This window comes from Humulus lupulus, chromosome 3 (assembly GCF_963169125.1).
Source record: "Humulus lupulus chromosome 3, drHumLupu1.1, whole genome shotgun sequence".
Classification (NCBI taxonomy): Eukaryota; Viridiplantae; Streptophyta; class Magnoliopsida; order Rosales; family Cannabaceae; genus Humulus; species Humulus lupulus.
The window spans coordinates 19162086-19174687 of NC_084795.1; the positions used below are offsets into that span (position 1 = coordinate 19162086).

General features: G+C 33.8%; 1 protein-coding gene across 1 annotated transcript; it reads right to left on the bottom strand.

Annotated features, from left to right (window-relative positions):
- Positions 1–258: 258 nt before the first annotated feature.
- LOC133822268 (very-long-chain 3-oxoacyl-CoA reductase 1-like) lies at positions 259–2069 on the bottom strand. Its single transcript, XM_062254551.1, has 3 exons — positions 1375–2069; positions 987–1056; positions 259–836 (listed from the first exon to the last, which is right to left on the bottom strand). The coding sequence occupies exons 1-3, from the start codon at positions 1989–1991 to the stop codon at positions 561–563; spliced, it is 963 nt and encodes a 320-aa protein (XP_062110535.1). The 5' UTR covers positions 1992–2069; the 3' UTR covers positions 259–560.
- Positions 2070–12602: the final 10533 nt, after the last annotated feature.

Sequence of the window (12602 nt, forward strand, 5' to 3'; positions counted from 1 at the left end):
TGCCTGTAGCCGTTGGCTTCTGTTCCCCATGCCGCGACCTGGGACAAGCACTGGCTGCGACCACTGAGCATTTCAGCCACCCGAATTTCCAAACTTTTCCAAAGCATTCCAAACTCATTCCCACTTGATTTTGTAACGTACATACACATTATGGGAGTTAAAATCACATCTCTAACAACCATATCTCTTATGACTTTGACAAATTCAAATCAAAGTGTGTAACATCAAATCTACACATTATTGGATAATATTTAGGAGTTACAAATTCGTAACTGTTTTTGTAACCACAAATATGTTACACATTTGAATATTCATATTATCCAAAAATATAACTCTCATATATATTATGTTATAATATGTGACACATTTATTTAATCTCAACATTATATTATTATATTATAAAGTGGGACACCAAAAAAACCAAAGAGTTTAAAGAGTCCCCCATAATGGGTTTACCTAATCCTTTAAAGAGCTAAAATTTAAAAACAAAATATAATAAAAAGAGCAAGTAAATTCTCATGAAAGTAGGTAAGACTTTCTTTATCATCCTCTAATTTGACTCAACAAGAGTTTTGTGCTGCTGTGCTTTTTTGTTTTGTCTCTTTGAGTTTTGCCACCTTGTTTACGGCAACAAAGTAGGAAAATATGCCCCAATTGAGTAAGGTATCAGGCAATGCATTTGATATGAACCACTGCAAAGAGTGAGACCAGTATGGGGTGCAGAGATGCTCATACCCTATGCTTCTTACACTTGCTTTGCTGTATGTTTCAGGGGATGCTATGAGTATTGATGTTGATTTTAGCTTTGTCATCTTTGTGGCCACAAATACTGGAATCTGCATACATACATAGTTGAAAGGTGAAACCATTTCGAATTATATTCTATTAATATCTGATGTGACATATCTCCTCATGACTTGGTCAATTTGAATCTGTAGCCATTTATTTATTTATATTGATGTCAAGAGAAAAGTAGATGGATTAACCTGACACTGAATGTCAATTCCGCTATGCTTGTATTCTACATAGATGCATCTTGACAACATGGCCAGGTATCTGTGATGAAGCACAAGATTTAGACATAAAAAAATATCAACATTGTCTCACATCGAACAGTTGCGAAGGCATTAATCACATCTATAATACTACTATGGTTAGTATACTCATTGTCAAGTGATTTTGAAATGAAATCATTGATCTAAATATGCTACCATAGTGTTCGAAAAGACCTACCATCTTCCACACTTATTTCCAATTAATGAATCTTAACAAAAGTAAGGTGAAAAAAAGATTGTAGCCAGAAATTAATAGATCAATTTGATAAACCCAGTTATGTAATGGCAAAACAGAAACAGATGAGATGAGAAGACATACGCTTTTGTAGCAGCATAGATGGTGAACAAAGGGTAAGAAGGAACAATAGTAGAGGAAGCAGAGCCAATGTTGACAATGGCACCTTTCTTCTTTCTCAACATACCAGGAAGAACCGAGAGAACCATCCATGTAGCAGACTCCATATTCACCTTGAAAATGTTCTCCATTAGCTCCAAATCGACCTCAAGAAAGAATCTAGGATATGGGTAAGCTAATCCTGCATTATTGACCAAGATTCCAACGTCTAAGCCCTTTATTTCCTTGTCCATAATCTCAACTATTTCTTTCCCACTAGACTTGGCCAAATCAACGACAACGGTTTTCACTTCAACGGATGATGATGATGAGATGATCTCCATGGAAGTGGCTTCGAGTTTGGATGGATTTCGACCCACCAAGACCAAGTTAAGACCCTTTGAGGCTAGCTCGAAAGCCAGGGCTTTGCCTATTCCGTCTGTGGCTCCAGTGACCACGGCCCATGAGCCGTATTCCTTGAGATTCTTTGGGGGTCTCAAGAACATGACCCATACCCACCTCAGGATTTTGATGGAGGACTTCAAAAATGAGATGAAACCTATAGCAGTTACTATTATTATGGTGAAATCTTGAAACTCCATTGTCTGTCTTCTTCTTCTATGTAGTCAAAGATTATAGAGGAATATATCTAGGAAGGAAGAGCACATTAATAAGCTGGGCCTGGGGTGGTTGATGGCGTTTGAGGAAATTACATCATATGTGGGATATGACAGTTTTTATTTTCTCAACTTCCTTATGGTATTTTTTTTGTTTACATTTTTATGGTATTTTTTTCCTGACATTTGTAATATTTTAATTATATACCATATTTTATTTTTTATAAAGTTTAGTAGTTAGTTTTAATATGTTTTGAGGTTATTTTTACAATTTTAATCTATTTGTATTATTTTTTATCATTCATATTTTATAAAGCATTTTTTTACATTATTTTTTGAAAGAAAAAAACAAAGACCTAAGCAGAAAACAATAAACGAATTAATAAAATGCTTTCAACGAATACAGAGCAAGCTTTAACATTTAGTGGAAATTTATATTTCCAACTTAATCTTAGAAACAAATCAATTTTTATCCCTATATATTTAGCAAAAAACTAAAAAATAAATAAATCAATCAGTAAGACCATTTACACGAAAACCACAAAGGTATCATTCTTGAAGATAAAAATTAATGGATGTAATGCTAATCTCAGCAAATTTAAGCTCACCAAAAACTAAAAATTTAGCTAATTGCAGTCATATATTAACCATGGTACTTTATCAATCAACAAGATAAGTTGGTTGCGCTACACATCAGTCAAAGAAAATGTGTGAATATACAATCACATAAAATACCCAGGAAATAATCACAACTCTAGAATAATCAAGCTTTGCAGTACCAACATCCAGAAGCTATTATGATAATCGTATATCAAACAAACAATTTTATATATAAATAGAAGACAGAATGAAATCCAGAAAGCATAAATGGTGAAAGTTCCACAATAAATTGATATATAGGTCCTTCTATTGCAATAAAGATTTATATATATATATAAATATATATACTAAGTATAAAATACTTGCAAATGCATATTATATTTTATATTTTTTTAGAAATGATGTAATATTCAAAAAAATTAATTAGATAATAAATAGCATGATTATTAAAATGTACAACATGATTTAAGTAGAAAGTTGTTGTCGTATTACGTGAAGAATTACTTTGAGGTATCTTTTCAAATAGTGATTGCTTCAATAACATAATATATTAAATCTATAACTGTTTAAAACCAAATTAAATGAAATAATTGAGCTCGACAAATGAAATAATATATTATGTAGTAGTTTAGTTTATGTATAAATAATAAATTGGAATTTGTTAATGTACTGAGAATAATAATAATTTCACTAATATTTGGATTGTTCCTTAAAAGTTCTTGAGATGAAATCACAGTATATTATAACAAAACATTTGAGAAAAATAAAATAAAATTTTTAAATTGTCAATTTGTATAAATATAATATATATTTTTTTAATATTTTCGTAATTTTGTAGGCAAAATTCCAGTATAATAGTAAGCAAAATCCTAATATTACGATCACAGTAAAATTCCAGTATAATAGTAAGCAAAATCCTTGATAATATAGCCATCAAAGTTTCTTGTCATGTAACGATGCAGATTCTGGTGAGAAGTTTCACAGACCTTGTAGAGAATAGAGGTCATGAAGCAACAACTATTTATCAACATATAACACAAAGATGCCAAATAGTGTTGGATTCACATGTTCAGACATATAAATTCAGGTGATAAATCTGAAATATATTCTTTTACAGTGGCAATCACAACAAACAAATAATAAACGATCAATAAGCCAAACTTGACAGCTACATGAAGTTTGGTGCTACCTCAAGTCAGACATCAATGCGTTGAGAAGAGATTTTCTCTTTTCCTCTTTCCTACCTTTTATTGCATAATAAGCTAAGGTAGGAAAGACTGAAAAGGGTGATCAATAGAGATATTGAAGATAAAATCGTTTCTTCAGATGTAAAATAGAAATATTTGAAAGCTCCCCTGCTCTCAGCCAAAATAAAAAACCAAAACACTAACTAAGGCTTTCCCTTCCCCTTTACGGATTTTCCATCGTGGATACTGGACAAAACCATTGAAAACAAGCAACATACAATTCAACATAGTTGCGAACACGTTTCGAAGCAATTTTTCTAAACCATACGCTATACATACAAAATTCTTTTAAGTGAAATTACATAACTTACAAAAGATATCACATATAATTGGCCCTATAAACAAAACGAGAACCATTTTACAAGTCTGTGATCTTTATATACATACAATTATGTTGGATTAGCTTATACAGCATCTTTATGTATTTTCATGTATATCTAATATTAAACAAATTAATACGAGATAGCCTAATACATGTTTTTAAAATTAAATTCAAAGATAAACAAATAATAGAATATTTACAGTATACGCAGCGGAATTAAAGAGTCATTCTTTCAGTTTCTCTAACTCTTGTATCCTCTCTGTCGCAGAGTATTATCAAGAAACTGAACCGATCTTCTATTTTCTTCACAAGAAAATCTTCCAATGTATCCTTAGAACCACCTAGACTAGTGTGTGCAATTCTCAACACATGAGATAGATATAGAAAGAAAGAAAATAACAAGGAGGCTTAGAAAAGGACTTGTGTTTAGAGAGAATCTAAAACTATCAGAAAATCTGACTTGTGACTTATCAAACTTATCTCTAAGCACTCCTTTTATAGACTCAATTAGGTCATTTAATTTAATTAAAAAATCAATAAAATAACAGTCATTTTGAAGCCTTAGGTCGAAATTATCATGGGCTATAGGCCCGTGAAATTTCCCATTTGATTATAAGCCCATTGGACTTAAAATCAAGGCATGTATTATTTTCTATTGATTTAATTAATTAAATAATTATTTAAATCCTTTATCAAATTAATTATTTATAATTTGAACCTTGATTTAAATTTATTTATTAGTTTAGATACCAATTTATCTTAATTAATAAATCTGCCATAATTTCTCTTTTCTTCTCAAAATTACACAACTCTTTGAAACTATCCAAAATTAACCTGGTCAACTTTGATTATTTTAAATTGATAATTAAATCAATTAATTGAGACTATCTAGATGATTTTATCCAGGGTACAATGGGGACCATGGGCCTATGAAATCAAGCTCCAATAAGTTATCATAAATCTAACAAATAAATTTACTAACTTATTAATTCCTCGTGACTCCACTATAGACTTGGAATTGCACTCTTGAATTCATAGAACACTTGTAACACCCCAAGTTGCTAATAAGGTTTAGGACCTTGATTAGCGTGCCTGGAGAGCAATAAGTGAATTAACATATTAATATATGAACTTGAATGAATATGTGATTAGAATGCATGTTTAGGTGGTATAAATATGCATGTGGACCCCGTTTGTATGTTATGGGTAAATTGGTAATCTTAGCCCGCTGAGGGCATAAATGTGTTAATGGTATTATGTGATTTGTACCACGTGAGTGTGGTATTATTAATGAGATGCATGTGCCGAGACGGTCCTAGAGAGCTAGTTAACTCAAAAGTCACAATGAGATTTCATACCCGGCTCGGGAGGAGCCTAGGGGTACTTTGGGGAATTTCGTGAGTTGAGTTGAGAATTTGTGGTTATTGATGATTGAGTAACCTGAGTAACCATTAGTAACTGTTGAGAGTAACAAGTTTAGATGGAAAAATGGTAGAATTGTAATATAGGAGAAAGGACAAGAGTGCCCTTGAGGTTTAGTTAGGAGAGGATAATTATGGGAGGATAGAATAGCAATTTGGCAGGGATTTAGATCACTTCAGCTGAGGGAAAATGATCATTTACGTTATTTCACTTGGGCATGTTTTGTTTATGCTGAAAATTGGGAGAAACCTAGAGGAAAAGAGAAGAAAAGGAAGAAAGCTGAATTTGAAACCTAGGAGGAGGAATCAAGGTGGTTTGAAGTAGTTAAAGCCAAGCAGGGATCAAGATTTGGTCAGAGGTAAGTTTCATCTCTGAAATTTCTGTGTTTAGTAAGATTCTATAGAATTTAGGTTGAAATTGAAAGATGGTTTGTGGCTGGTTTGCTTGGGAATTCAGCTTGTGAAATTAGAAGGCTTAGCTTGGAGCTGGAAGCAAGGTTGAATTCTCCACTTAAGGTAAGGATTCTGTGCAATTATAAGGTTTATTTCTGTTATGGTTTAAGGAATTTGAAGTATGGTTTAGGTTTTGGTCTAAGTTTCTAACTTTCTGGTTTGAACTATTGAGGCATGGAACCAAAGTGTGATTTATGGGAGTGATTGTGTAATTGAGCTGGTTTATGATGTTTATAGGTTGTTAGATGGTTTATTTGTGGTTTTAAATTGGTTTTGGGGTTTAGGTATGTGTTTAGGTTGAATTGGGAGTGCTTTGGCTCGGGGAAAATGCAGGGGAAAACCCAGATTTCTGGGTTCGTGAAGGAGCACCGTGGCCTTGTTCTTTGACGCCGCGGCGCGAGGCTGCTTCAGGGCTGGGGAATGCTCTCTGACTTGCTGGGCGCCACGGCGCTAGGCTATTTTCAGAGCAAGGAATTTTGCAATTTTGAGCTTTTGCTCCGAGGGTTCGGGGGATGTTTCCGATGTATTGTTTTAGGAATTTGGGGATTCCGAGAGTGTGGGATTGGTCCCGGGAAGTGGTTTTGGATTGGTTAGTATTAAAGGATGTTTTATATGTGTTGTGACTAGGTCTTCGGAGAGGCTCAGGTTAGAGGACCGTGCTCGCGGCCTTGGTGCATCGGAAAGCTCGGGATACAGGTAAGAAAACTGTAGCACCCGTAGAGTAGGGCTTGGGCTCATAGTATTGTTGCAGGGCGCGGCCCTAGATTATATCATTGCTAGGACGTAGCTTTAAATGAATGATATATATATTTGAATGTTACTTGAGAATGCTAAATGTGGTAATAGCAGTGTGAACGGCAAAAGGGCCGGGAACGGCGAAGGGCCGAGAACGGCGAAGGCCGAGAACGGCAGTGGGGCCGGGAATACCACTTAGCACATGGAGTGCTTGTGGTTAGGGTGAGACCCCAATGGATACATGGGATATCCTTACGGTGTAGACCGAGATCCCAGGCTTTGGTAACGCTTCTGGGACGGCATGGCCGTATATGTGTTTAAATCTTATGGACTGTCTGATTAGAAATGAGTTATCTGCTATAGTGATTGTATGACATGCATATGTTATGTGCTGTTTGAGTTTTCTTGCTGGGCTTCGGCTCACGGGTGCTCTGTGGTGCAGGTAAGGGCAAAGAGAAAGTCAACTAGCCATGAGTACGAAGAGCGTGGGGGCGGCGCGTACATGTTTGGCCTACCCGACTGCTTTGGTTGGGGGCATTTTTGAGAAATGGCTGTACTAAACTCTGTTTTTGATAATTTGTCAACTGTAAACCTATTTTGAGTTGTAAATATTTTACAAACCTCGTTTTGGGATCCCAAATGTTAAACTATTGGAACTTTTAGTGAAATGGAGTACTTTTAAATATTATAGCCTTGTCTTTTTGTTTAATCACACTTTTGTTCTAAAAACCTCGCTGAGCGAGTTAATTGCACATTTTAAACTCACTTAGTAACGGCTCTAAGGTAATAGGGCGTTACAACGCTCTATAACAAATATAGATACGCTATTAATTATCCATTATTACAACCATAATTGTCACTCAACCCTCTATAGACGGTCTACAATGAGATAGGACTAAAATACCGTTTTACCCCTCATTGTATTTTATCCTTAAAACACTTAGTTCCTTGTAAATGATATTTCAGTAAACTAATTTAATTACTGAAATGAGATCTCTATCATTTAACACCTTGAACCAAACTAAAAGGAAACCATCGTTTTACTTCTTCATCAGATGCTATAAATGTTCATATCTATGATTAACACTCCCACTCAATTATACTACCGAGTTCCCAAGATGTAAGTATGGGCTAGTCCGTAGGGTAAGCTGGTAACGAACAAGTCAAAGAACTCAAATAATACAATCAATTAGAATACTAACCACTCAGAATTGAGATTGAATTGACCTATGGTCAACTATATGATATGACTAGAATAGATAATAACAGTATGTTTACTTATCTTATCAATTGTCAATATCGGTCCAGTCCGATGTAACAAATACATCCGATCTTATCTACTTTGTTAATGTTCTGGAAAGAACATAACACTATAATGTGTAAGTAGATCATATCGTAGATTGGCAAGTCAGTGTAAATCATGGGCACTGACTAATCTTAGGACTAACTTATTTTGAACATATAATTATATTTATATTCCATTGTGATTACGTCACTATAAATAAGATTAGTTATATGCTCGGTATTTAATAGAAGTTTATATTAAACAAATAATCATGAAAATAAAACATGTGAGCAAAGTGATTGACCAAGTAAAAAAATGATTTCTATTATTTCATTGATAATAAAATGATATTACAAAGAATTTGGGTTTTAATTAGGGCATAAAACCCCCCAACAAATGATACATCATTTCATTTGAACAGTTAACGTTTAAATTCGGAAGAATTCAATATCAATTATTTAAACACTTTCAATGCCTCCTTTAAATGCCTAATTGATAAACCCATTTGGGTCGGCGGAAAAAGCATGAATAACCAGCGCATTCAAAGTTAAATTACAATTAAACAAAATTCACAAACAACATTATAAATATGAAAGACTTCAGAACACAGTATAGGAAAGTAAGCACCTTGTCTTCCATAAACCGCTTTACAAATCCAGTATGAAATTATATTGATCTCACAAGATCATTCGGCAAAAAATTAGAGGTTATTTATGCGGAAACGATCACCACCAAACCAAATTCAGAAGGAAAGCATTCTTATTATGAGTTTTTTTATTGATGATTAGAATGCTAAGATGACTTTTTAGTATTTGTATTGTGCCTGTGATTGTCAAATGTTATATCGTTTTGAGTGTATTGTGCCTATAAATATCAAAAGTTGTGTCGTTTTGAGTTGTTGTGGTTTTTATTATTTGAGAGTTTATATTGATGAGAAGAGGTTTGATAAGATAATATTTATGTATTTGTAATGCGTTAGTCAATGCGAAAGGTTGTGTACTCTTGAAAGGATATGTACTTCTGAAGTGTTGTATTGTTTAATTTTTTTTAACATTAATCATTTGATTGTGTAAAGAGGCAATTATTGTATTTTTTGGGAATAGAAGCAATTGTTCAGTTTGAATGACTTATCTAAACTTTAACTTTTTTAGCATATTCTGTTAAATTCATACTAAATTCTGTTAAACATACGAAATTCTGTTAAGTAGACAAAATTCTGTTTGATAGCCATTTATATAATAGGTAAGATAATTCTATACTTCTATTGAGAAAAGTATCACCATTCAAGCAAACCACATTCAAGACAAGTAGAAAACAAATTTAGCATTTCAATACTTCATTAGCTACACGATTACAATCCACATGCCTCTTATATTTGTCAAATCGTTTGCACTAAATAAAACAATCCAGAAAACTCAAGAAAAAAACAAATATACCTTGCCCCAATCAAAGTCGTCACTGTGAAACCAGTACGCCGTCAAGCATGTTGTCGTCCCCCTGTAAAAGCGTGTTTCCATGAAGCTCGGAGCCCCCGACGAAGCTTGTTGCTATAGAGATTTTCAATGCAAAAGTCGTCTCAGCAAAGCCTGTCGACTAGGGAGCTGTTACTCGAGGGACTAGAGGCTAGCGCAGCTGCTGGTTTGCACGCGTTGTAGCCTTTCGAAATCGTCCTCGAGCCCCTAAGTCACGTCCCTCTACCGCTGCAACGTAGAGCCTCGCCTGTTCTGATCGAGCCCTTGCCACCAGACTTTTGCCAACATATCGGTGCCATCCACCCATTAGCCTCTTCCTACGTCCTCTCGTTGTCTATCCTAAGTGAGGGAGAATGAGAGATGAACTCAAAGAAAATGAGAGATAAGAAATTCTTTATGTGGTTGTCGCTGGTAAAATGAGAAAAGAGAGGTGGTAGGGTTTGTGAAATGGTCTTCGGCTTTCACAACTTTTTTTCTTTTTTTAATAATAATAAAACAAAATGAAGAATGAGAATGGGAACGGGCATTCTTCTTTTTTTCATTTCCTATTTAAATTATTAATAAAGCTTTATTTATTTAATTCAATTATTAATTTATTATTATTTTTTAGGTCCTTCTTTGAGCGTCCTCGACACTCTTTTAGGACACTCAAAGTGTGCCCTTAAAAGACTCTATTAACTCAAATTTCCTCACAACCTTTTAGGACCCATATCAGTCATTAGGACTCTCATTGCGTGTCCTAAAAGGTATTTTTTAAGGACTCTCACCGAGTGTCCTAAGAAGTCTAGGAGATGTTTTTAGGGCTCGCATCTAGGCGAGTGCCCTTAAAAAAGTGTCATAAAAACTATTTTTTATAGTAGTGTTAGCACCCACAAACTTGCCCCAAAACGTCTCTAAAGCCTCCAAACTTTTTGGGTACTCTTATACACTCCAAAAAAACACTTTGGATCGAAAAAGATAATTTATAGATGCCTATACCAAAAGTCAACCCGCTCATGTTGACTTTAGTAAAATTGTTATGGTTTTCCACCTCTTTGTGCTTAACTAATTTCACTAGCTATGTATTAAATCAATCATAATAATTCCCTCAATATATTCGTCGTTAATCCCCTAAGTCTATTCGTCGTCCGGTGATCATAAAACAACTAACACCACCAAACAATGATGTAAAAATCATAGGTTTAAGGCACCCCCACTACATTGCCGAACCCGAACAACACCAAGGCAATTAAACCAAATTTCTAGATTTGAAATTTTTTATTTTTTGTCAAAATAGCAACAAAAATCATGAATAGAAGAATCATAATTAAATATATTTATGTTTTAAACATACATACAGTACTATATAGGGTCACAAAGTACATACCCATGAATTTTATATTCAAATAATGATAAAAATATTATGTTCATGGGTTTAATGGGTTAAATTTGTAGGTGAACAACTTGATTCTTGGTGTTGTTTCATAAAAAAATGTAAAAAAAAAAAATTTGATAACAAGAATGTGAAAATTAAGGTTCTATCAGATTTTAGATATAGTGTTTGATAGAGAATGTGAAGAGAGTAAGAGAGAGAGAATGTCCAAAATGGAATTTCAAAAATATAGTTTTGCAATTTTGGACATTGGGAATTATTTTTTAGAAAGGGGTATAAAGAGATGGAGGTTTATGTATAGGATAAGGGAGAGACCTTGGCCCCATTTATTTTTTAAATAATAATTTTCTTTTAACTATGTTTGGTATGGAGGAAAGAAAAATAGAAAGATGGAAAAAATTAAAGAGATAGAAAATAATAGTGATAGAAATGAAAATGTGTTTCTCTTATTTTGGTAGGGGGAGGGAAGTAAAATAAAATAAAAGTGAAATTATAATTGAATAATTTTGTATAATTTTTTTGAAATAAAATTGGCAATTAATTATCATGTATATTATAAAAAGTTTTCTCTCTACTTCTCTCTCCATTTTTGGAAGAACACAAATTGGTGGGTCCCATTACACTACAAGAAAAACAGTCTTTAGCGGCGACCAAAAGTCGCTGCTAATAATACCAATATTAGCGGCGACAAAGCCTGATCGCCGCTAATATCAGACCAGTTAAATCTTTTTTATTAAAAATAGTATTAGCGGCGACATATGTGTGTATAGACTATATATATGTGACTATGTGTAGATGTGTATGTGTGTGTTTATATATATATGTAAATGTGTATATATATATAAGTATGTAAGTATATAGATATACATGTGTGCGGGTGTGTATGGTGTATATGTGTGTGATGTGTATATATATGTTTTATGTATTTAATTTATACGTGTTATAATTTTTTTTTTCATAACTTTGTTTTCTATTTAGGAGAAAATAAATTGGTGTAATTTTTGGAACATTTGTTTTTGGAGCATTTTATTAATTGGTATGTGTCTTTATTTCTTACATTATTATTATTATTATTTACTATTTTTAGATGAGTTTGAATATCCTAAATATTCATCCATAGTGAAATAGGTTATAAGATACACATTGTGTGTTGTGGTGATAAGGGAGGTTATGAACTTGCATGTATTAGTGAAGTAGGTTCTGTGAAATTTGTGTGTGATGCGGAGATATAAGGAAGAAACTTATAGTTTGTTGTTTTAATTATTTGTTTAAATTGTTTAAAAATGGCTAGGGTTTTAGTATAGGGAAGATGCTGCCCAATTTTGTGTAGATTTATAGGGTTGTGGGTCGGGATAGGGTTTTTAAAGGGTTGGGGGTTGGGATAGTGTCTTTATAGGGTTGGGGGTCGGAATAGGGTCTTTATAAGGTCGGGGGTCGGGATAGTGTCTTTATAGGGTCGAGATAGGGACAGTGGCTTTATAGGGTCGGGATAGGGATAATGTCTTTATAGGGTTGGGATAAGGTCTTTATAGGGTCGAGGGTTGGGATAGTGTCTTTATAGAGTCAGGATAGGGATAGTGTCTTTATAGGGTCGAGATAAGTTCTTTATATGGTTGGGGGTTGGGATATGGTCTTTATAGGGTCGGGGGTCGAGATAGTGTCTTTATAGGGACGGGGTTCGGGATAGGT

What these genes read in the sequence shown, in the direction of transcription:
- LOC133822268 (XM_062254551.1), bottom strand. Translation starts at nt 1,991, where the DNA reads ATGGAGTTTCAAGATTTCACCATAATAATAGTAACTGCTATAGGTTTC. An exon ending in ATCTATGCTGCTACAAAAGC is followed by an intron (nt 1,057 to 1,374) that starts GTATGTCTTCTC and finishes GCTTCATCACAG; the next exon opens with ATACCTGGCCATGTTGTCAA. An exon ending in GAATTGACATTCAGTGTCAG is followed by an intron (nt 837 to 986) that starts GTTAATCCATCT and finishes GTATGTATGCAG; the next exon opens with ATTCCAGTATTTGTGGCCAC.